The sequence below is a fragment of the Cannabis sativa genome, chromosome 2, assembly GCF_029168945.1.
Source record: "Cannabis sativa cultivar Pink pepper isolate KNU-18-1 chromosome 2, ASM2916894v1, whole genome shotgun sequence".
In the NCBI taxonomy this organism is placed as follows: domain Eukaryota; kingdom Viridiplantae; phylum Streptophyta; class Magnoliopsida; order Rosales; family Cannabaceae; genus Cannabis; species Cannabis sativa.
Window position 1 is genome coordinate 49,214,320 of NC_083602.1, and position 24,512 is coordinate 49,238,831.

Sequence of the window (24,512 nt, forward strand, 5' to 3'; positions counted from 1 at the left end):
TGCACTTTTAATAAATATTACTTATAAATAAATAATATTAATAAAATTTAAATTTTTATGTTTAAACTTTTATTTAATTATATTTTTATTTTATTTTTTACTATATATGAGTTAAGATTATTCTATTTGTTAAACAAATTGAATTTAAATTAAATATTTTTTATATAAATATATTTGTAAAATAGTATAAAAGAAAATATCTTTTGATGTCTTTCTATTAAGTAGTTGAATTAAACATAAAAATTTGAATTTTTATTTTATTATTTACTGAATTAATATTTAATAATTTATTATTTTTAAAATTAATATTTATAGTTAAATTTATTTAAAAATATTACTCATTGATAAGTGTTTGATATTTATTTATTTTTAACTAAACCGAATCAGTTTTTGTTTTTTTTTTTAAATAACAATCATTCATTTATTCTTCTTCTTCCTAAAAATTTAAATATTTAGAAAAAAAAAAAAAAGCAAAGTAGAAATGTGGGATGAGACATTAATACCAGAGACCATGCATGGAAATTGATTGGTATATAAAAATAAAAAGTTGAGTGCAGAAATTGATGTTACAATAGATCCTGTAATCTGGTCTAAAGGTTTCCAAAGAAATCTCTTTTCCTTACATGAAATAGACAATTTGTTGTCACAAAGCAAATCTCCCTACCCCTCCTCTCTACCCCTTCCTTTTGCTTTGCTTTGTACAAAGCAAATATATCTTATATGAAATATATTTATAAATAAATAAATATATAAATATATTATATATATATAAAAAGTTGGCACCGATTTCACCAAAACGATCAACTTTGGGGATCAAACTTAATTTTTTTTAGGTATATATTTATGTCTTATAATTTGTTCATTATTGTTCCTTTTTTATTTGTTTGTATGATCCGTTTGTTTGGTTGTATATATCACACCCCAATCATCAAACCAATCCTATGATCCCTTTCATTGGGGTATATATATATGTATATATAGAAAGGAAAATAATAACGAATAAGATTGGTTATAGCTAGTTTAGAAAGAATCTTATTTTTGAAAAAGTTCTCTGGTTGTCTTAGGCTGATTTATTAAGCTTTTCCCATAAAATGAAAAAAGATTTCGAGATAAACAAAAGCAAACCTTTAGTTAGATTCTCTCCTTGAAATTTTCAAGCAATGTCTTTTTCTTGTATATATTTGTGTGACCATATATATTTATATATATAATATAATAGTAAACCATTGTATAATTAATATAAATCTCCGATCCTATAATTAATCATCATTATAATATATTTTGATCATATATACCCACTACTACTCCAAACTATAGTACGCCATTGTAATAATATAATAATATAAATATGCATAATATATTTTTTCGGAAACAAGCAGATTATTAACTATCTATAAATATATATTTAGGGGAATACTTCCAATTTTTAATTATAAATTAAGTGTATAATATTATGTAAATAATCACTTATAACATATATAGCTAGTAGAACCTATAACAGATTTCAAGGAACAGCCGAATTTATGTTTGTGTTGATTCAATTATTGAGAATAATTATATCCTTGTTTCATCAAAATCAAACTGTGTCAACTGTAACAGTGCCATTATATTAATTTTATATTTTGCATGAAAAATACATTACAGAAAAATCGCAAAAGGTATTATATGATAATAATATATGTACTTAGTAAAGGTACAAGTTTGTTTATATGTATATACATGAATATATATACGATAAATATATAGGCCTCACTCTCATGTTCATGTAATATATATTTATATGATTATATCCACACAAGACATGCACTTCTAGATACAAGTTTTATAACTATAGAGTAATTTATATATATATATATGTATATATATACATATACATATATAATTAATTTATAGTTGCAGGGAATGATAATAAAGCGTGTATGGTAAAAATAGAGAGCAGTACTACTTGGCCGTAGAAGACTTTTTGATCTTTAGATATCCAAGCCCTAATAAGCAAAGCCAAAAGTTTATTATAAATTAATAATAAATCTTCGATCTGCCTGCAGTCTGCTGACCACTTTTGAAGACGAACATATACATAAATAATTATATATATATGAATAAAAATGAGATATCAGCACAGAAAAAAAAAAAAGAAAAGAAAAACAGAAGGGTATAATGCATATATGTATCCACACCGACGCGCACGGATTGTATAGTTATGGTCCTCATCATCAAAGTTAATATATAAATTGCCTCAAAAAAGTGAAAGAATGATGAGCTAGTAATATGTCACTATAAATACATATACTTAAAAAGCACAATATTCACACATTATACTATGGTAGGGAGGAGGGAGAAAAGAAATAGTGGATATATGGAGATGACCGAACGAAAAGGTGGCAAGATGGAGAGTATTTTTTATTTTTTTTTTTGCGTGGTTCACAGAGTCGCACATAATTAATAATATAGCAAACTACAATTAGCGGTAGAACCTCTTCGAACCAAAATAGCTCATCGTCTAACCGAAAAAGATGTTTTGCTAAACCATAAGCTGTAGAATTCATAATGCAAGTCACATGGGACAAAACTGCTCCTGAAAGTTTAAATAATTCTTTAAAATAAAAATTAAAATTCAAACTTAGAATTTAACACACAACCCAAATCACTAACTTAACATTACAAATAAAACTAAAAAACCAACAAAATTTTTAAGGATAACTAGCGAAAGGTATCACTAGCTCAACAATACTAAAATACTAAAAAACCAACAAACATTTCTAAGTATAACTAGCACCTAATTTAAAACTGCTGAAAATTAATATAAAAGATATTACATTTAAAATTTAACTTATTGGTAAATTTTTGTAATTATAGATCCTCCACAAAATAATTTACAAATTAATAAAAATAAACCTCTATTACAATATAATGAAAACAAATAACGTGAAAAAATGATGGTAAATCAATTCATACTAGATATAAAGACTTAAAAAGATTAGAAATACTTATTTGTTAAAAGTAAAAAAAATTGTGAAAGTAGAAATCAAGATCATAAAATGGATCACTTCTCTTGTCCATTGACCATACCACAAAACTACCCTAAACAAATAGGAACAAGCTCTAAAAAATGACACAAAAACCATAAAAAGTACAAAAGTCGTATAAAAGACATCAAAACCATCAAAAAATAATGCAAAAACTAGTAAAATAAAACTCTTTAAATAGCTAATTAATAGAAACAAAAACAGACATTCATAAAAATAATAAAGAACATAAATAAAGAGTATAATTTTACAATATTAAATGAAATAAGTAAAATTATGAAAAAAGATATACACATAACAGAAAAATACAAAAAGGGAAAAAAATTACAAAAATACCATGGGTCGGCCCATTAAACATTTATACTAGGGCTGCACATGGGTTGGGTTGGGCGGTTTTTGAACGGTTTGGCGGTTTTTTTATTTGGCGGTTTTTCAAAATCTCAACCCATACCTGCCCAATAAAAGTTTGGGTTGGGCGGTTTTTTAGGGGGCGGTTTTATGCGGTTTTTTGGGCGGTTTGCGTTACTTAAAAATCAAAACTTCCATGAAAAATTTATACATGTTAATAACAATGCATAAAAGTCCTTAAAATTTCATATCAATTTTTATAAACTCCATAACAAGGCATAATAATAATCCATGAAAATTTCATAGCAATTCAAGTCCATACTCCATAACAATCTAGAAAAGATCCTTAAAAAGTCCATACAAGCTCATAACAATCCAAAAAAAAAAGTCCATAATTTAAGTCCATAACACAATCTAAGTTCATAATAATTCATAAAGTCTTTACAATTAAAACAAAAGTGACTTCAAAAGTTGGCTCCAAATGAAATGCAACTCTGTAAAATAATAAAAAAAAATTATTAACATATAAATAAAATTAACACATGCAATCAAAACAGAGTAAAAATCTAAAAAACAAAGGAATTTAACACATGCATTCACACAAAGACTTAATCATCTAAAAGAAACTATATTTATATAACAGGCTTCAATTTTTTTTTTCTCAGATTGAAAACAAGTCAATACCCTATCCATCCCTTGAGTCCAAGTCAAGCCTCTCTAACCATATATTTAAGAGACTCATAATAGCATTCATAGTATATATATATATATATTTATACAGAATAAAATGAAGGCAAAAGAAAAACAATCATAAAAACCATTGTTGTTGGCTTGTAATAAGAACTGAAGTTCATAAGCTTACAAAGAGGCAGAATATATACATTCAATCCCATTATACCTTTTAGCTTGTTGAATACCTATCTTGCCTTTTCTTCAACAGTACTGGAGAGTGACTGAAATCATGAAATTAATAGAAAAATTCAATAAGGAACAATTTGATATAGTTTTATGTATGTAAGAATTCCAAAAAGAGAAAAAAAAAACACAACTGAAAACCATTTAATTAGAAACTAATTAGTAATAACACAATTTATCCACCGAAATAAAATGTGGGAACTTAATCAAATGTGCAATAAAAAAAATAAAAATAAAAGGATAGAAAAAAAATGCATCTTCAACTCTGTTTTCCAATGCATAAATGTTATAAATTTCTACCTATTATCTGTCACATGGAAAAATATTCAGATCTTAAAAAGCCATGAAATAGACAAGTTGTTAGAACCAGCATTATTACACGAAACAATCCAATTCTAAACAGTAAAAGTAAAAACAGAGTGTTGGTTTACATACAGAGAGGTCCTCAGTAATATTGGAGATCTCCTCTTTGGCCTTTTTGGAAATCCAAAAACTTCCAACTTTGGTCAGAGCTTTGTCCATTATTGGCTGGTATTTTTCTCACTCCAGTTTTCTCAGACCAGAGAATTTTATAAACTCAAAACTATTCTCTGTACAAATAAAAAAAAATCAAATAATATATATATAATATCAGATCTGAAGAGATCGATTAAGATGTGGACTGTGGAGTTTCGACTGTCGCTGTGGCTGGATGAAGGTCCGGCGAAGTGGACGGGAACTGTGGACCGGCGTTGTGGCTTCGTCGTTCAGGCTGAATGAAGGTACGGCGCTCTCCACGTCCGTCTACGCTGGCTGGAAGTGGAGAAGGGACTTGAGTGGGTTGAGTCGTTGATGGCTTGAGGTTGGGCGGCAGATTGTCGACGATGGGAGAAGAGAAGAATGGAACGAGAAGAGAAGAAGGGGGACGAGCGACTGTGCGGTTTAAGAGCTTCAGACAATTAGTTTTAGGGTTTTTTTTTGTTTTAGTTTTTTAGGTATAAATTAAAAAAACTAATAATGATAAATAACGGGTACGGGTTGGACCCGCCCCTTTTTAGGCGAACCCGTACCCGCCCGCCAAACAGCGGGTTAAAATTTAACCCAACCCAATTTTTGCGGATTTTTAATGGGCGGTTTCCATACGGGCGGACTCTAATAGGTTGGGCGGTTCCCACGGTTTAGCGGTTTTTATGTGCACTAAACCTTCAACTGTACGGAGCGAACGATGAAGATGAACACACCTCGATCGTTTTAAAACAGCAAAACAACCAAAACGAAGGAAATACAATCATTAATTCCGGCGAAATCAACTGAAAAAGAAGACCTCCAATGATCTAAATAGAAAAAGAAGAAAAAAATCAGAAAAACTGTGAAGAAACTGAAATTACACATTTGTTTTCTGTTTTGTTCGATCAAAACAACTCCCCCTAATATCGAAATCCATATTCATGAAATGTAGATCTGTAACAAACAGATCTGGAGCTCCCACAAAATCCAAAATAATGTACGATGTGAAATTTTTTTAAAAAAAAACCTCATGAATAATACATCTACGTTATATACAGTTGCATTTTTGATTGATTACTGGTTTCCAATATAAGTATATTTATTTAAAAACACAATAAGAAGAGTAAATTCGAATTAAGGTACAATCAGTTACGTATAAGTCTGTTTATTTTTTATTTTGGTTGTCTTATAGTTGTATTATCGTTTTATGATAGTTTATATATTATGCAGGAATTTAATTTGACGGGGACTAAGAAATAGTAGTTATACATAATAAGTTTTGTACAAATAGTTGCATATTAGTTTTATAATGAAATAGCATATGCAAGTAGAAAAACTATAATAAAACTACAAAACAACTGTATACAAACAAAAATACAGGAAAAACTCTTTGAACATCAACATCCATGATAAATCTCATTGTTACCCATTGATGATATAAAAATGGACAGGAAACAACTAGATAAGAAACATATTAAAAAAAAATACATACAGAAGGTGTTTACACTATTAAAAAACTATGAAAAAACTATTACAAAATGAGAAATCAATAAACACAAAACCCACAAAAGTTGAATATGAAAAAAATTTCAAAAATGGGGGCAAACCAAAAAGAAACCGAAAACAAACCTGCGATCGAAGAGGAGCACCATCCTAATCATTTTTTTGAGCAGGAGCATGAGAAATTTTTTCATGCGCAGTAACCTTTGATTTCTTTTTAGGAGGAGCTCGCTCACGTTTCGACAAATGAGGAGCAAAATCGGAGTCATCGTCTTGAACAACAGGATGTTTGCCCTTATTCCTATTAGCTACAGATTTCAATCGCATTTTAGAACTTTTTTTTGGCACAAGGGAAGGAGAATAGTTCAACTATGGAGGTTTTATTTAAAAAAAAAAACTGAAAAGAAATTGAAAATAAAAAAAAAAAAAAAAAAAAAAAAAAGAGAAAAAGAGAGGGAAATAATGTAAGGTATGATTGATATAAGTCATCAATGGAGGTTACAAGATATTTTAAAAAAAAAAACTGAAAAGAAATGAAAAATCAAAGGAAAAAATGAAAAAAAAGATAGGGAAGTGATTGATGGTTGATTGAAGAGGGATGGAGAGATGCACGTGTCATATGCATGGGGAGAGTGTGCATGTAGTATATATGTAATAAAATAAAGAAAAAAGGTAAAAATGTTGAGGTAACCGTGTGTAAGTATTTATGTAATAAAAATTACATTTTGTATTTTTGGTGTAAAAATTTCTAATAAAAAAACAAAAAAATAAACTTATAACAAACACGGTGCAAAATTAAAAAAATACCTTGAAATACTTATAAATGGTAACACAATTACCCATTAATTATTCTTAAATATATATGCTATAAAATAATTAGGAAATAAGTTTCCTCAAAATATGAATATAATGTATAAAAATAATAATCACATCAAACAAGAAAAAACTTTTATAGTATTTACCAAAATAAATATATTAAATTAATCATGAAAACAAAAAAGAAAAGGCCAAAACTAAAATTGTGGTATTAAAATGATATAAATATCATAATAAAAATAAGTAGAAAAATAAATAAATAATCATAACAATTCTTAAAGATACGAAAATTCAAAATAATTTACCGCAACAATGTTTGAAATAAAATAATAACGAAAGAACATCATATAAAAAGAAATTCATATAAACAAAAATAAAAATTAAAATAAAATATCTCACCAAATTAAAAATATACTTCTATCACAATTATAAATAATACGAAAACAATTCCCCAAAAAAAAGTATGTATATATAAATAAAATGCCTATTGTGTATAGAAACAAAAAATATGGTATAAAATGTTCGTACAAAAATTAATACAATTAATAATGTAATAATAGAATAATTAATAATATTAATTTTTTTTGAAAGGAAAATTAAACTTTATTAACTCACCAACATAGGCAAGAGCTCAGTAGGAATGTTTTCCATACTAAAAGTACAATCAGAATAAAATAAAGACACCCTTGCAAATTCATGAGCGACTCTATTAATAATATTAACTTAGTCCACCATTTATGGATATTTTTTTGAAATCACAAAAATTTAATATTTTTTTTTTTTTTTTGATTTAAGCGTTTATATATTACAACATGTTTTTACCTGGGACTCGAACCCAGGACACAAAAATTTAATATATATATAAATTTAATTGTATAAAAATTACATAAAATATTTATGTCGAGATTTTCGCAACAATAAAATCTTCGGCGTGAAACTCGCACACCACCACTACTATTGTAGAGCTGCTTGAAACGACTACCACTCTCAACCATGGGCGTCTTGTGTTATTATCTTCTCCAGTCATTAGCAACAAGGATGGATCGAAAAGTATCTGGCTTAAAAGGGAGAATTAATCGAACTAAGAATACCAAAAGTGAATATTTTAGTTTGTGATCTGAATGTAAACAAAATAACAGGACATAGTATAGAATATAGAAACAAATCATCTCTATATACACACAAAGAAACTAAATTACTTGGCAAGATGGAGAGTTAAGGAATAGTAAATTCAGGATAGATCTCTTATTTTAAATTTATTTTTATTCCAAAAATAGACGAATAAATGTATAGATCTCCACTTATTAAAACATATTAAAATAATTTATTTTTAAAAATATATTCTTGACACTTTTGTAAGTTTTTTATATTTTACATCATTATTTTTTTTTGATAAGATTCTTCAAAATAAAAAATAATTTGAATAGTTTTTACTTTTAACTTATAATTTTTTTTATTAATGTACAAATTTTCATTAATCAAACATGCACATTACACCAAAGGCATACCCCACCATCCTCCAACCTAAAAAAATAAAATCTACTAAAGAACTATGTATATTTTACTAGCTTCACAGTTTCTCTATCTTTTCTAGACAAATTGCTCTCATTAAGAAAATTAACATTGGTCTTGTTATTCGTGTTTCAAGTAAGTGACATGTCGACTCAAATAGAAACTTAAAGCCTATTAGTGAGCCCAAATAACATAAATTGGGCTAAGCCCAAATGTTATCTGGCCTTCTGGTAGAACAATTACACGTCTTGTCAGATGAAAGTTACGTCAAGCCTAGTTAACATACAAAAGAGTGTCAACTTTGTGTACCTAGAATGGGTTCTCAGTGTGTATCCAAAAGCTGGTCTCAGTTTTCCATTTACTGCTCCCAACAGAATAAGGGATACTTTTCTAAAATCTTGGACAAAGTATATTATTCTGCCTAAAAAGGAAGACTGAATAAATTGAAGATTAAGTAATTAATATCAGATTAATTACCCACGATTATAGGACACGATATGAACAACTATTATGTGATTAGATCTCCACATCAGCATACACATGTTGCTCTTGGGTTGGGCTTCGTCAGATAAGCCCAAATCTATGAATTATCTCTAAACTTCCCCTTAAAGGGAAAGGGTAACTAAGTAGGGCCTCTATTACTCAATAAATACCCACTAAATCCTTCATGCAAAAGGTTGTAAATTCTTGACTAACTTGCTCAACAAGAGAATAAAGTGCTCATACTCATTGTAATCCCTTAAACTTTTCTAGCCAATTTCATAATAATACTGACTCATGGACTAAGACTCCTTAACGTCCTAACCACGTGAAATCTCTGAGTGCCTTCTTCATATTTAATTCTCTTAATTGCATTTTCTTTAACTCTAACATTAAATAATTTGTTTTCTAAAAATTATGGTAAATATTTTGGTGCTTTCATGAAGACCTGAAGAAAGTAGTGGTACCTGTTGGAATTGAAAATGGCTAAGACTCCAGTTATTGTTTCATTTTTTTGTTTTTTTATGTTTTACTCAATGTAACAGTACTTGAGTTAGTTAGAAGTAGTTAGAAGTTAGTTAAAGTTTGTTACTCTACTCTTGTAATTAACTCTGTACATAAATGTCAAGCTTGGCAAACTGGTTTTTCAGTTGAGCAATATTTTTCCATCTCTCTCTCTCTCTCTCTCTCTCTCTCTCTCTCTCTCTCTCTCTCTCTCTCTCTCTCTCTCTCTCTCTCTCTCTCTCTCCCCTCCATTGTCTTCTTGCTCAAGCTCGAGTATTGAAAATTCAGTACTCTTACATGGTATCAGAGCCATGTCAAATCATGGCAACAACACAAGTGGTCCTGGTATTCAACTTGAACCACCAGTAGAGGAAAGAATCGATCCACAGCAAGCTCAAGCTGCTGAACCAGCTCCTAAAGCTCCAAATCCAATTCCCCTCCCCCTCAATCTTCGTCTTGACAGATCAAACGATACAATTTGGAGATCTCTTGTCCTTGTTGCCCTTCGAGCATATGATCTTGATGGCTATGTTCTTGGATCGATTCCTCAACCACCACAGTTCTTGCGGGTAATGTCCTGAATCCAGCTTTTTAAAATTAGATGAGACTTGATCAATTCTTGATGCACTGACTAATGAATTCTGTTGATGAACACATGTTGGGCCATCTAATCATTTGTTCAACTTCTCACGAGATCTGGACCACATTCGCTCAACTCTTTACCACTAGATCTCGAGCTCGACTTCCACAACTTCGCAACATACTTTAAACCACCAAGAAAGGATCTCTTTCAATTTAGGAGTTCATTCTCAAAATGAAACAACATGTTGATCAGCTTGCCGTAGCTGGTCAGCCTATCAATGACGAGGATTTAGTGATGTACAATCTTGGTGGACTAGGAGCAGAGTATGAAGCTGTAGTCATCAATTTAACATCAAGAACTGAACCTCTCATTCTCCAAGAAGTTCAGTTCATGTTGTAGAGTTAAGAAATGAGAATTCAGTAGCATACCACTGAATCTCTCCACAATGTGCAAGCCAATTTGGCCAATAGCAGACGATCTCCCTCAAATTATGGATTTTGAAGCTCCAATAGAGGAGGCAGATATTCCAACAACAATAGAGGTGGTCGTGGCAACAGGCCTGTTTGTCAACTTTGTGGCTGTACAGGTCACACCGCGGTGAAGTGTTATCACAGGTTTGACATCACTTACACTAGTGCCTCAAATTGATTGACTTCCTCCTCCTTAAATGGTGATACCCCTCAAGCCCTTGTGCCTGAATCCACTCTCACATTAGATTCTTCACTGCCTGGTATCTTGACTCTGGTGCAACTCATCACATGACAAATGATGCTGATCATCTCAACTCTGTGTCTAACTATAAAGGCAAAGCCAAAGTGGTAGTAGGTAATAGTTCCTCTCTTCCCATAAATCATATTTGATCAAGTTCTGTTTGTCCTAATTTCCCTAATAATTCATTGGTCTTGCAAGATATTCTTCATGTACCTAGTGTAACCAAAAACCTACTTAGTATTTCTCAATATACTAAGCATAACCATGTCATTCTTGAATTTGATGAATTGTCTTGTCTCGTAAAGGACATACAACCAAGCAAGTTCTTCTGCAGGGCCATCTCAATGAAGCTCTCTATTAGCTTCAAGTCCCAGCATCCAAATCTCAAGGCATTGTCCCTGCCTCTGTCAGTTTCAAACCCAAGGCTCTCAACCATACAACCACAAGTAATCATGTTCATGACAAATCCAAAACTGTCAATGTTTGGCACTGCAGACTTGGTCATCCCTCTCAGCCTATACTATATAAAGTTCTTTCTCATGTTGTTCCAAATGTAAAGTGCAAACCACTAGATTTTTGTAATGCTTGTCAAACTGGAAAATTGCACCAGTTTAGTTTCAAAAGTACTGAAAATAAAACCACAAAAACCTTTGATTTGATTTTAACTGATGTATGAGGTCCTTCCTTTTATACTTCAGCTGATGGTTTTAAGTATTACATTAACTTTATTGATGATTTCACCAAATTTACATGGTTATTTCCTATGAAAAACAAGTGTGAGGCTAGTAACATCTTTATATAGTTTAACACCTTTGTGGAAAGACAATTTCAAATTAAAATAAAATCAGTGCAATCTGATCTTGGTAAAGAATATGAGCCATTGCATAAACTTTTTACTAATCTTGGCATAATTTAAAGAAATTCTTGCCCCCATACTCACCAACAACAAGGTCGAGTTGAGAGGAAACATCGACATGTTGTTGACCTTGGCCTCACACTGCTGTCACAAGCCAAAACGCCACTATCTTTCTGGTGGGAAGCTTTTGCTTCTGCTGCCTACCTAATAAATTGATTACCTACTCCCACACTCAATTATCAAACATCCTATCAAACACTTTTTTAGCAAATATCATATTACAACCTACTCAAAATTTTTGGTTGCTCCTGTTTTCCTCTTTTCAAATCTTGTGCATCACACAAAGTTTCTTTCAGGTCTTCCAAATGTGTTTTCATAGGCTACAGTGTCAATTTCAAAAGGTATAGGTGTCTTCATCCCTCAGGAAGAATATATGTGGCAAGAAGTGTTACCTTTAATGAACAAGAATCCCATATGTCAGTCTCTTCCTCCCATTCAACCCACTATCAACACCTCAACCAATAATTAGCAACTCTTTCTCATACCAAGTTCAAACACTATTCATCCACCAACCCCAAATCACATCTCACCACCTCCAAATCCTCCACCACCTCCAAACAGAGCATCCATTCAAGACAGATGTCTCCTGTCAACACCAGATCCTCTTCTGGTTCAGTAACTCTACCAGTTGCCAATCCACCCATCTGTCCCAACACTAACCTTCACCCTATGGTCACTAGGTCCAAGTTAGGCATCTACAAGCCAAAGACATTTCTTGCATACTCCAATGATGAAAAGGAACCAACTTCATTTAAGGAAGCTTTTTCCAATCCCAAATGGAATGCATCCATGAACAATGAAATGACAACTTTAAAGAAAAAGAAAACATGGACTCTTGTGCCTAGAACTTCTGAGATGGTTATTGTACAAAATAAATGGGTCTATAGGATTAAACTTAATGCAGATGGCATTGTTGAAAGGCTTAAAGCAAGACTAGTGGCCAAAGGTTTCCAACAAACTCCAGCCATTGATTTCTTTGAAACCTATAGCCCTGTGATAAAACCTTGCACCATAAGAATTATGTTCACCTTAGCTATCTCTAATGGCTGGGAAATCCAACAAATTGACATAAATAATGCTTTTTTGAATGGGCAACTACAAGAAGATGTGTACATGGCACAACCACAAGGTTTTGTGGACCCTACTTACCCCAACCATGTGTGCAAACTTCACAAGGAAATATATGGTCTTAAACAGGCTCCTCAAGCTTGGTTTGATACTCTCAATGGTACTCTGGTTCAATGGGGATACACCAATAAAAAATCTGACAGCAGCCTGTTTTTCTCAATCAAAAATGGTAACTTGCTTCTTATCTTGGTGTATGTGGATGACAATCTCATAACAGGTGTTGATACAGCTGAGATTCAACATCTAATCTCTACCTTGAACAACAGTTTCTCTCTCAAAAACCTTGGACCAGTTCAATACTTCTTGGGTTTTGAAGTTCAAAAACAACAAATGAAATTTGCTTGACACAACAAAAGTACACCAGGGATCTTCTGGCCAAAACCCAATTACTCGACTCAAAACCTCAGTCCACACCAATGTGCTCCACAACCAAACTCTCAGCAACAATAAGTACCCCCATGGACAACCCAACACACTACAGAAGCATCATTGGTGCACTTCAGTACCTCATCATGTCAAGACCCGATGATGCCTTTACTGTAAATAAATTGAGCCAATATATGCAAGCTCCAACATCTGAACAATGGGGAGCCTGTAAAAAAATACTCATATATCTTGCAGGTTTAATAGGACATGGATTGGTCTATAAACCTGCTACTAGATTTGACATCCAAGGCTTCACTGATTCTGATTGGGCAGGGTGCTTTGATGACAGAAAATCAACATCAGGGTATTGTATATTCCTAGGAGAAAATTTAATCAGTTGGTGTTCCAAGAAGCAAATTGTTGTTGCTCGATCGAGTACAGAATTTGAATATAGAGCCCTTGCTCTTGCCACTGTAGAGATAATATGGATATAATCTCTTCTATTTGAGATATGTATCCACTATAATCTACCTCCAATTCTCTGCTGTGACAACCTAGGAGCTAGATCCTGAGCTTCCAACCCTGTGTTTCACGCTCGAACCAAACACATGGAGGTGGACCTCCATTTTGTTCGAGATAAAATCATTGCCAAGCAGCTTGACATAAGTTATGTGGAAACAGAAAATCAGATAGCAGATTTATTCACAAAACCGCTTACTGCAATGCCATTTCAATATCTTCTCAGCAAGTTAACAACTGGTTTACACAAATGTCACTTGAGGGGGGCTATTGGAATTTAAAATGGCTAAGTCTCCAATTATTATTTCATTTTCTATTTTTTATGTTTTACTTAATGTAACAGTACTTGAGTTAGTTTTTGTTACTCTTCTCTTGCAATTAACTATATATATAAATGTCAAGTAGTGGTACCTATTGGAATTGAAAATGGCTAAGACTCCAGTTATTGTTTCATTTTTTTGTTTATTATGTTTTACTCAATGTAACAGTACTTGAGTTAGTTAGAAGTAGTTAGAAGTTAGTTAAAGTTTGTTACTCTACTCTTGTAATTAACTCTGTATATAAATGTCAAGCTTGGCAAACTGTTTTTCTGTTGAGCAATATTTTTCCATCTCTCTCTCTCTCTCTCTCTCCTCCATTGTCTTCTTGCTCAAGCTCAAGTATTGAAAATTCAGTACTCTTACATGGTATCAGAGCCATGTCGAATCATGGCAACTATTGGATATATTTTACTAAGATCTAGATTTACTAACAAGTATGTTTCATTAACATCCTAATATGAATTATAAAATAATGAAATAAACACATATAAAGTTTAGTAAACCTTACATTGGGTGCAGCGGAATATAATGACTCTTTCCGTTCAGATATCTAGCCCTTGATTCCTTTCTTTAGCAGAGCATTATCAATATCTGAACCTGGATCTCTTTCTCTCCTTCCTTTGATGCTGCTTCTCCTTCTTGTTGGTTGATTTTCCACAGTCTTACGCACTATGATTGAGATACCACTTGATGTGTGTGGGCACTCACTCATTCACTCAAGGAATTCGAAATTTAGAGAAGAAAAGAAGAGAGAAGTGGTTCGGCCTATAGAGAAAAGAATAGGAGGCTCAGTTTTCATCTGACAGAATTAAGTGTGAATGAGAGCCATCACTATCTATTTATAGGTAACCACCTAGGTTTAAGTTAGAATTATTTGGCATTAAAATAATGAAAAAATAAATTATAAAACCCTATAAGTGTGGCCGGCCATGGGCCTTGGATAATGGGCCTCACATATGCAATTTTGCTGTTTTATCATTTCTGCATCTCATTTTATCAAAAACGCCAATTTTCAAATTCAACCATTTAAATGCCAATTCTAATTATTTAATAACTAAAAATTAATTATTAAATAATATTGTCATTTAATATATTTATTAATTAGACATATAAAGTCCCTTAATTAATAAATAAACCTAGAATCTCTTTTCTTTACAATTTCGCCCTTGCTTAGTGAAAATTCACAAAGTAGACATAGTCTAACTTTAGAATTATAATTGATTAATCAAAATCAATTAACTGAGTCTTACAAGCAGTATGGTCTCAACTAGTATGGGGACCATGGGTCTATATATCCGAGCTTCCAATAAGCAGATCAAGAATTTATATCTTAAATTCACTGACTTATTAATTCTTCGTTGAATCCACGCATAGAACTTAGAATTGCACTCTCAGTATATGGAACGCTCTATATGTTCCATGATATAGATACGTCATTAGTTATCCATTGTTATAATCCTAATTTGATCAATGACCCTCTAATAGATGATCTACATTGAATGGGCACTAAATTACCGTTACACCTTCAATGTATTTTATCCTTAAAACACTTAGCTCCGTATAAATGATATTTCAGCGAAGTGAAATGAGATCTCCACCATTTATCTCTGTTTAGCCAAGCTCGAAGGATATCATCGTTTCACTTCTAAATTCCTATAGAAGTTATAGATTCCATATTTATGTTAGCGCTCCCACTCAATTATACTATCATGTTCCAAAATGTACGTATCACCCTGACCCAAAAGTAGGCTTAACTAACAAATCAAAGAACATGTATAATACTCTTGAGATCGCACCTAAACATATTAGGATTAAGATCATTTGATCTAGGATCAACAGGTGATATTGACTTGAATAGATATTACGATAAATTTTAATATATCTAATCAAAGTTCAATATCGGTCCCTTCCGATGTATACTCCATACATCCGATGCTGGTAAACATTGCCAATGTCCTGGAAAGGACATAACACTTATCCAAGGTATAAGAATACCTATCCTTGATTATCATGTCAGTATAAATCCAGTGAACTGACAAATCAGGGAATAAACTTTCAAACATATAATTAAGATTATATTCCACTGTGTTGACAACACTATAATCATTAACAAATTCATATGTTCTGGACTTAAATAGAATTCATACATTATGTGCATATAATCATGAAATAAATCATGTGAACCATGCATAATTAAATGTTATTTCTGATCTTTATTGATAAGTAAATCTGATTATTTTGAAATGAGTTTTATTTAGGGCATAAAACCCAACAAACTCCCACTTGCACTAATATAAAACAAAATGTACATTTCAAATAATCTCAACACCTTGATATACAAATCAAGTGTAGTAGTAGTAAACTCCTTGTAATAGGATCTGACAGATTGAATTAACCACAACCTCTCCTCCACCATTACTCTTCCTTAATCACAGAATCATTGATAATGTGAAATTCCTCTCTATATGTCTACTCTCTTGGGATATTGGATTCTATACCTTTGGCAACTACTTTTGGTTAATTAGGAAATTAACACTAGTAGTTAAGGCAGGTTGGAACGATGCCACAATTGTATAGAACTTTCCTTAGACTGAATAAGTTCCTTTCCTGCAACTTTAACATTCAGTCTCTCTCTGGTAGACCTAGAGACTTCAGATAGGTTTTTACACTTCTCCAAAATCACTACTCCACCCCCAGAGTAATCACCATCTTATCAGCAGACTTTCTAGCACAAAGGCAAATCTCGAAATATGATGTGGCGTAGTCTAAGAGTTTTAAATACACCCTTATAGACTAACATATAGTTCCTCTTCTTAGTCTTAAGATTTACTTGATTGTCTTCCAATGTTGCTCTCCTGAATTAATCTGATACCTACTCTTTACTCCCACTCAACAACAGGTGTCTGGTCTAAGGCATACTAAAGCATATCTGAGACCTCTCACTGTTGATTTAAGAAATGCTTTCATGGCTTTATCTTTTCTGGAATAGTTGAGACTTTTCCTTAGATAAATAAAATCTATGCCTAGAAGTCGAGAAGCTTCTATAGATTGCCATTAGAAAGAAAATGCTTCAGCATCTTACTAAAGTAAGTTGCTTGCATTAGAGTAAGTAATTAACCAGGTATACCATGAGCCATAGGTTTAGATAAACTCAAACCTATAATACTAGGAGCAGGAAGTTTTGTTAAGTCCATTGAATAGACTTATTAACGAAAATTTCCTTTTATGTCATTGTAATAGAAAAATTTAGGTTACTCTATGTGAATGAATTAAACCATAGTTCTATTGGCTTTTCTTCTTAGTTTCTTATCTTGACAATCCATTACTTGTTTAAACTCACAATGGATTTTAATCTCTAGTGTCTTCCAAGTCATAAGAAGGTGAGTTCCTAGAAAATCTCCCACTAAATGGTATTAACCTCTTTGGTTGTGACAAGACAACAGAGGCAGTGGGATCATCATATGTCAAATCAGATGATAGAGCACTTTTGGAATCAAGAAATAAATATCTCCTTTATTTGCTACTTTATTTTCAGACTTAGTCACTTTCTTAGAAAAGTAGTATTTGTTTAAACAAACACTTTCTTATCTATTGACTATGGGATGTTCCACCCCTAATGACTTAGAATAGCTAACAAACATGCAAACCATGGTTAACAGTTCTAGCTTTTCTTAAGAATTCAATTAGGTCATCCATGAATCTAGTAATGATTTACATTAAGTATACAACCATTGCATCATTCTGAAATTGTATTACCATAGAAAGACTTAGGCAACGACTAGTAACTAATCATCAATATGCAAATCGAAATTTCTGGGGAGGTAAGTTTGGATATGATTCAAAAATCAATTTAATGATCTTTGAATTGCATATCTGCTAACTATTTCTCCACCCCTATCAGTTCGCAAGATCCTTAACCAGTTACCTTAATGGTTTTCACTGTTTAAGGTAAATTCTAGAGTGATCGTTTTAAGAATACAACGAAAAACTCATATCCACCCCTGAATGTACATCCATCTGCGAATGAGATGAATTACTTTCAGTGGATATAGGCATATTAACTCTTTGCAGAGATTGATCTTGTCAAAAATACTATGAACAAGATACAAATGCCATAGATTTAAAAAATGTGGTTTTGTCCTTTTGATGACTTAGGTATAGTTACATCAAAGAGTTTTTAGAATAGTGCAAGTGGATCCTGGTCACAGAATACTATACTCATATTCCATACAGTTTGAATCCATTGATAGAAAATGGTTATTAAACACTTGTGAAAGTGTAAATGTATTGTATTCTGCAATTAAAAATATAAGAAAATTTCTATTTGGAATCTAAAATTAAAGTCAAAGACTTAAATTTATACCAAATATACATGAATAGTTCTTCTATCTTGGACCACCACAACTAATCTAACTTTAATTTTAATTTGCCTATACAAGTAGGAGATTTCTAATATTGAGTACTTATATCATGGAATAGAATTTCAGGATTATAATCATATGCGTCATTTAATTTCTGAAGAGAAAAAATAGAAGGACATGAAATGATATATAGACCATTCATCCAATGATATGTTATTGAGCTAATTCGAAATGAATAAGCTAGGAGGAATTAGGATAATTTCATTTTTAAATAAGAATCCAACGATGCTTCGATTAGCGAGGGACAATGTAATCTTATTTATACAATCTTCTTGTTTTATATTGTGAATACTAGTCTAAGGTGTCATCAATTGATGAACAGCTAGATGTTGCATTTACAATATTTATCTTTCGAGATCTAACACAATTATGTATGTCTAATGGTGAAAATCCATTAGGGATTTGTCCCATTAAAACGACAAAACATGTTAGACCAACAATGAAGATTCCAAATTAAACTACAATTTAATAACAGAAAATAACATGGTTCAATATAAATTCATACACAATTCAAAAATTATCAAACTTATAGCAAATAACAAAGACATGTGAAAATACAAAACATGCACATCTTAAATAATTTCTAAGGTTTCCAACAAACTGATACAGTGTCTGTTGGAATTTATTTTACCAGGATCTTAGATCTACTCACAAGTATGTTGTTTAACACCCTAAATATGAACTTTCTAAAACGATAAAATAAACACATATAAAGTTAAGAAAACCTTACATTGATGCAACGGAATTAATGTCTCCTTCCACTCAGATCTCTAACCCTTGTATCCGTTCTGTTGCAGAGTATTATCAAGATCTGAGCCCGAATTTCGTTCTCTTTGAGTGTGATCCTTCACAGTCTTCCAATCTATGATTCAGTTACAACTTGTTGTGTGTGGGCACTTACTCTATCACTAAGGTTCGAAATTTATGAAGAGGAAAAGAGAGGGAATGATTTCAGCCAAAGAAGAGAAAGGGAATTTTCTCTCAGAAGATGTTGTGAAAGCATGTGATTTGACTGAGCCATCACTTTCTATTTATAGACAACTACTAGGTTTAGGTTAGGAATTATTTGGCATTAAAATAATAAAAATATCAATTTGAAAAACCACTTTAAGTGGCCGGCCATGGTGTGTGTAATGGGCCCCACTTGGTTTTGCAGTTTTCACAAATTTTATTTCTATTTTCTCAAAAACACCAATTTTCTAATTCTAACCATTTAAATGCCAAAAGTAATTATTTAATAACTAAAATAGATTATTAAATAATATTGTCATTTAATTTAATTATTAATTAGACATATAAAGTCTATTAATAAATAAATAAACCTAGAATCTCTTTTCTTTACAATTTCGCCCCTGCTTAGTGAAAATTCATAAATTAGACATAGTCTAACTTTAGAATTATAATTGATTAATCACAAATCAATTTTTGAGTCTTACAAGCAGTATGTTCTCAACTAGAATGGGGACCATGGATCTATATGCTGAGCTTCCAATAAGTGAACCAAATTTACTAAGTAAATTCATACTTATTAATTCTTCGTTGAATACACTCTTAGAACTTAGAATTGCACTCTCAAACTTATATAGAGCATATTATATGTTCCACGATATAGATATGCTATCTCATTTAACCATTGCTATAATCTTATTGTGATCAAAGATCCTCTATATAGATCATTTACATCGAGATGGGATAATTTTACCGTTCTCACCCCTCAATGTATTTTGCCCCTTAAAACACTTAGCTACCTGTAAATGATGTTTAGTGATCTAAGAATTAGTCACTTAAACAAGAGCTCATCCATTTACTTCTATTTAGCTAAGCTTGAAGAGAATCATCAATTGACTTCTATACACTAGTAGAAGCTATAGATTCCATATTTATGTTCAGCACTCCCACTCAATCATACTATCATGTTCCCAAAATATACGTATCACCCTGACCCAAAAGTAGGCTTAACTAATAAATCAAAGAACATGAATAGTACTCCTGAGTTGAGCCCAAACATATCAGGATTTAGATTCTTTTAATCTTAAGATCAACTACTGATATTGACTTGAAAAGATATAACGGTAAGTTTGTAATATCTTAACTCAGTTGCAATATCGGTCCAGTCCAATGTATACTCCATACATTCGAAACTAGTATACTTTACTAATATCCTAGAAAGAACATAACACTTACTCCAAGTGTAAGTACACATTATCGCTGATTATCACATTAGTGTAAATCCAAAACACTGATGAAACAGGGACTTAGTCTTTTGATTCATATGATCACAATCACATTCCACTGTGTTGACGATACTGTAATATTGAATAAACATATGATCTGGATTTAACTGATTTTGTGTGTAAATGTAATAAACATATTAAACCATTAGCATGTAAAATTCATGCAAACATAAATCACTTCAAATTTCTTATATTGATAACTAATCAGATTGTAAAGAGTTTTATTTAGGGCATAAAACCCAACAAACTCCCACTTGCACTAACATAAAACAAAGTGTGCAAATAAGTCAATCTGATGTCTTGATCTTCAGATCAAGTGTAGTATATTTGAATCCACCCAAACTTTTAGAAACTAGTTCATAAATACATTTATGAAACATCCTTTACTATATGCATTACTTATCAAGGGATACTGAAATCCTTACTGTTTTAAAGTACATCTGAATAAACAGAAGACATATCTCTCATATTTTAAAATATGAAATTGAGATAATACAGCGTAGACTTTTCTTCAGTAATATAACTTTACGGTAATTTCGAATTTACAAAGTTATAAGTCTTCTCTGGTAGAGCTTGAATTATTATAGAATAATTCCTCCACCCCCAAAGTAACCACCATCTCATAATTTCGAATGAGTTGGTGAAGATACAAGGATAACTGATATACAGTTCCTTAATATCTAGCATATAGATCACTTTCATAAATCTTTCTTGAATATTTTCTAATGTTCCATATTTGATTACATCTCAGATAGCTCCCACTCAATAGCAGATGTCTGGTTAAATAATGCATTTAACCTCTTCATTGTTTCGAGAGTTATCTAGTTGTGACTTTTGTATTAGTCTGAAACTTTAAGTTAAGACTAAGTCATCAACTTAGCAGACTAGTATTTGAAGTGAAAAATATATGCCAGAGATTAAGTAATCAAAATTAAGATACCATAAAATTTTATGAGAATTAAGAAATCTTGGTTCAAGTCATTCGAATAGACTTAACTAGAGTTCTATTATCTTATTCTCATAATTCTCATAAGTTATATCTATCCACATGAATGGTTAGATTTGCTTTTCAGAAGTGTTCTTAAGTTCCTATCACAAGTGTCAACCTAATGAAGATGGGTATAGAATTTTAAAAATTTCCCACTCAATTAAGGTAGTGTGAAACATTATCAAAGAACTTTTATAGGTATCAAATTTTTACTACAACAGTAAAACTCAATTGGAACATACAATCAAGATTAAGGATTTATATTGATAATAGCTAAGTCATTATATTACTTCCATGTTTAAAGAAAATATGTTACATAGGGTATTGTGGATAAACTCCACCCCTAAGTATATAGAGATTATGATCCACCCCTAAAGGTTGTAAAGATCATGATTCTCTAAGTGTGATAGAGTTTATGTGGAGTTGAATACAATCTAGAGTTCATTAGATATAAAAGATCGTTGAACTGCATAGTTTTCTTAACTTTTCTCCACCCCTATCAGATCAAAAGATCCTTTTATTCAACAAATTCTTAATAATTGTATTAGAATTAACAATTATTAATAAACATAGAATTAATTTCTAGTGTTTATTTAATATAACTCTATGAAGAGTTGTAAATATTATAGAATTTGCATCAATAATAAAAACATTACACATACAAACATATAAATATAATGTGGTAATTGTTGTTTAAGATAAAGTAAATGAAGCTCAATCTCATTAATTGCAATTGGTTTGAAAAGAAAATAAAATAAACTTTATTAATAATAAAAAAATGTATTGCAACATTATGAGAAAAACAGGGATAAAAATCCCTAACTAAAATTCGAAATCCAATTTGTCTTTAAACTAAAACAATTAATTGAAAAAATAGATAAAAGAGCTTCATCTTCATCTTGGACGACTTCACCCTTGGTCCAGCTTTCCGATCCGACTCATGAAGATAACATCTGAGTTCAAGTAGCTTGGCCTATAAGAAGAAGAAACAAATAAACAAAGTTAGTCCTGAATCATAAATCCAATTGGATAATAATTAACTAAAACTCTTAAAGTTTATAGAAAGAAATACCTTGTTTCTTTGCAAGAAGTTTACGACACTGGGGTTTCCAATGACCTTTCTCATGCAGTAGAAACACTTTCCTTTGAGTGTAGCATCACCAGAAGCAGCAGCCTTTTTGTTTTTCATGGCTTTTGCACGCTTCTTGGTGTTCTTCCACTTCTTCTTCGATTTGGGTTTAGAAGCAGAGGCAACATTTGCTTCAGGTTTGACCGTCCCATTACCATTCCCAGAATTTTGAGGCTTACTCCCTTTCTTCTTGGGTCCTCCAATCAAATTTTCATAAGTCTGAAGGTCATTGACTAACTCATGAAAGTCTATGTCCTTCTTATTCATGACATAATTTGATGTATAGGGCAGAAATGCTGGAGTCAGACTATTCAAGATAAGGCTTACTTGAGTAGTATGATCCATTTCAGCACCATGATCCTGGGCTTCTTGGAAATAACTTGCCATGAGGAGAACATGATCACGCACGTTTTGATGGGGTTCCATCCGTGCATTGATGTACTTCTTAGTCGCGTAAAAGCAAGACTCAAGAGATGCCCTACCGAATAGCTCAGTTGGCTTCGTCATTACTTCAACAGCCTTTTCGGTTTTAGAAAACTGAGTTTTAAGGGTGTCAACCATGCTGGAAAGCATAAAGTATAGAGCTTTGTCATTTCCTTTCTGCCAACGCTCATACTTTTCTTTCACAGCTTTGGATGCATTGTCCCCCGGCACTTCTGGAGACGGCTCAGTCAATACAAACAAGGCACTTTCTCCTTGAGAGCAATATTAATGTTCTCATTCCATCTAGAAAAGTTAGATCCATTTAGCTTATTTTCAATCAACAGTGATAACATGGAATTCATCATGGTTATACAGGATACTACAAAATAATAGAAATCAATAATGGTTTAACACAAAATCAATTCAGAAATTATAAGCACATAACATGTAGGAATGATAAGAGAAAATACAAAAAAAATTCAATCCTAAATAATTTCTAAGGTTTTTCAACAAACTGATATCAGTGTCCCATTTAGGCGAGAGTCAAAGCTACCATCCATTGAATAGAGTTTTCAGCTCATCTAAAATGTTAAACATTCTAGCAACCTTTTATTCGATCAAGAATGCGAGAGTCAAGGCTATTCTATCTTATGAGCTTCTACCATTGTTTCATATTTTGCAAGTCAAATATGGTCGCCACCATTAGGGTGATCCATACCATATAAAACACTTACAAACTACTTATCTTTCGAGATTAAACGGTGCAAAATTGCTAATGAACGTTCCTCCATTAGGGAGGATTAATCACTACAACAAACGCGATGTAAAACCAACAATGGAGATCGAATATCTTAATAATAATAAAGCTCATTGCTTAAAATGTATTTTCTTTATTGTTCTAATAAAATATATTCATTAAATTCGAATTTAGAATAAAAAATTCTAAATTAGAATTTAATTTAATATTTATAAAATTATACTTAGATGGTGATTGAAATAAAATGAATTATTTCCATCTTAGTAGTAATTTTTGAAGTATAAATATTAAGAAAAATTAATTTAAGTAGTATTAATTTAAATTAATTAGCAACTTAAAATAAATTTTCATAAGAATATATTTATTGTATTTTGAAAAATAAAGTATAAAATTATTCTATTTTTCGAAAATACTTAAATAATAAATACTT

At 31.5% G+C, this 24,512-nt stretch overlaps 1 protein-coding gene and 1 long non-coding RNA gene across 2 annotated transcripts; one reads left to right on the top strand and one right to left on the bottom strand.

Moving 5' to 3' along the window:
* Positions 1-3,653: 3,653 nt before the first annotated feature.
* LOC115724654 (uncharacterized) lies at positions 3,654-6,616 on the bottom strand. Its single transcript, XR_009686268.1, has 3 exons — positions 4,725-6,616; positions 4,273-4,327; positions 3,654-3,868 (listed from the first exon to the last, which is right to left on the bottom strand). It is a non-coding gene; the product is annotated as an uncharacterized LOC115724654 (long non-coding RNA).
* A 6,767-nt stretch (positions 6,617-13,383) lies between these two features.
* On the top strand, positions 13,384-13,785 carry LOC133034336 (uncharacterized mitochondrial protein AtMg00810-like). Its single transcript, XM_061109399.1, has one exon. It carries the CDS (start codon positions 13,384-13,386, stop codon positions 13,783-13,785), a length of 402 nt encoding a protein of 133 aa, XP_060965382.1.
* Positions 13,786-24,512: the final 10,727 nt, after the last annotated feature.

Bases quoted from the DNA above. Each gene is read 5' to 3' on its own strand.
- LOC133034336 (XM_061109399.1), top strand. From the start codon at position 13,384: ATGGACAACCCAACACACTACAGAAGCATCATTGGTGCACTTCAGTAC.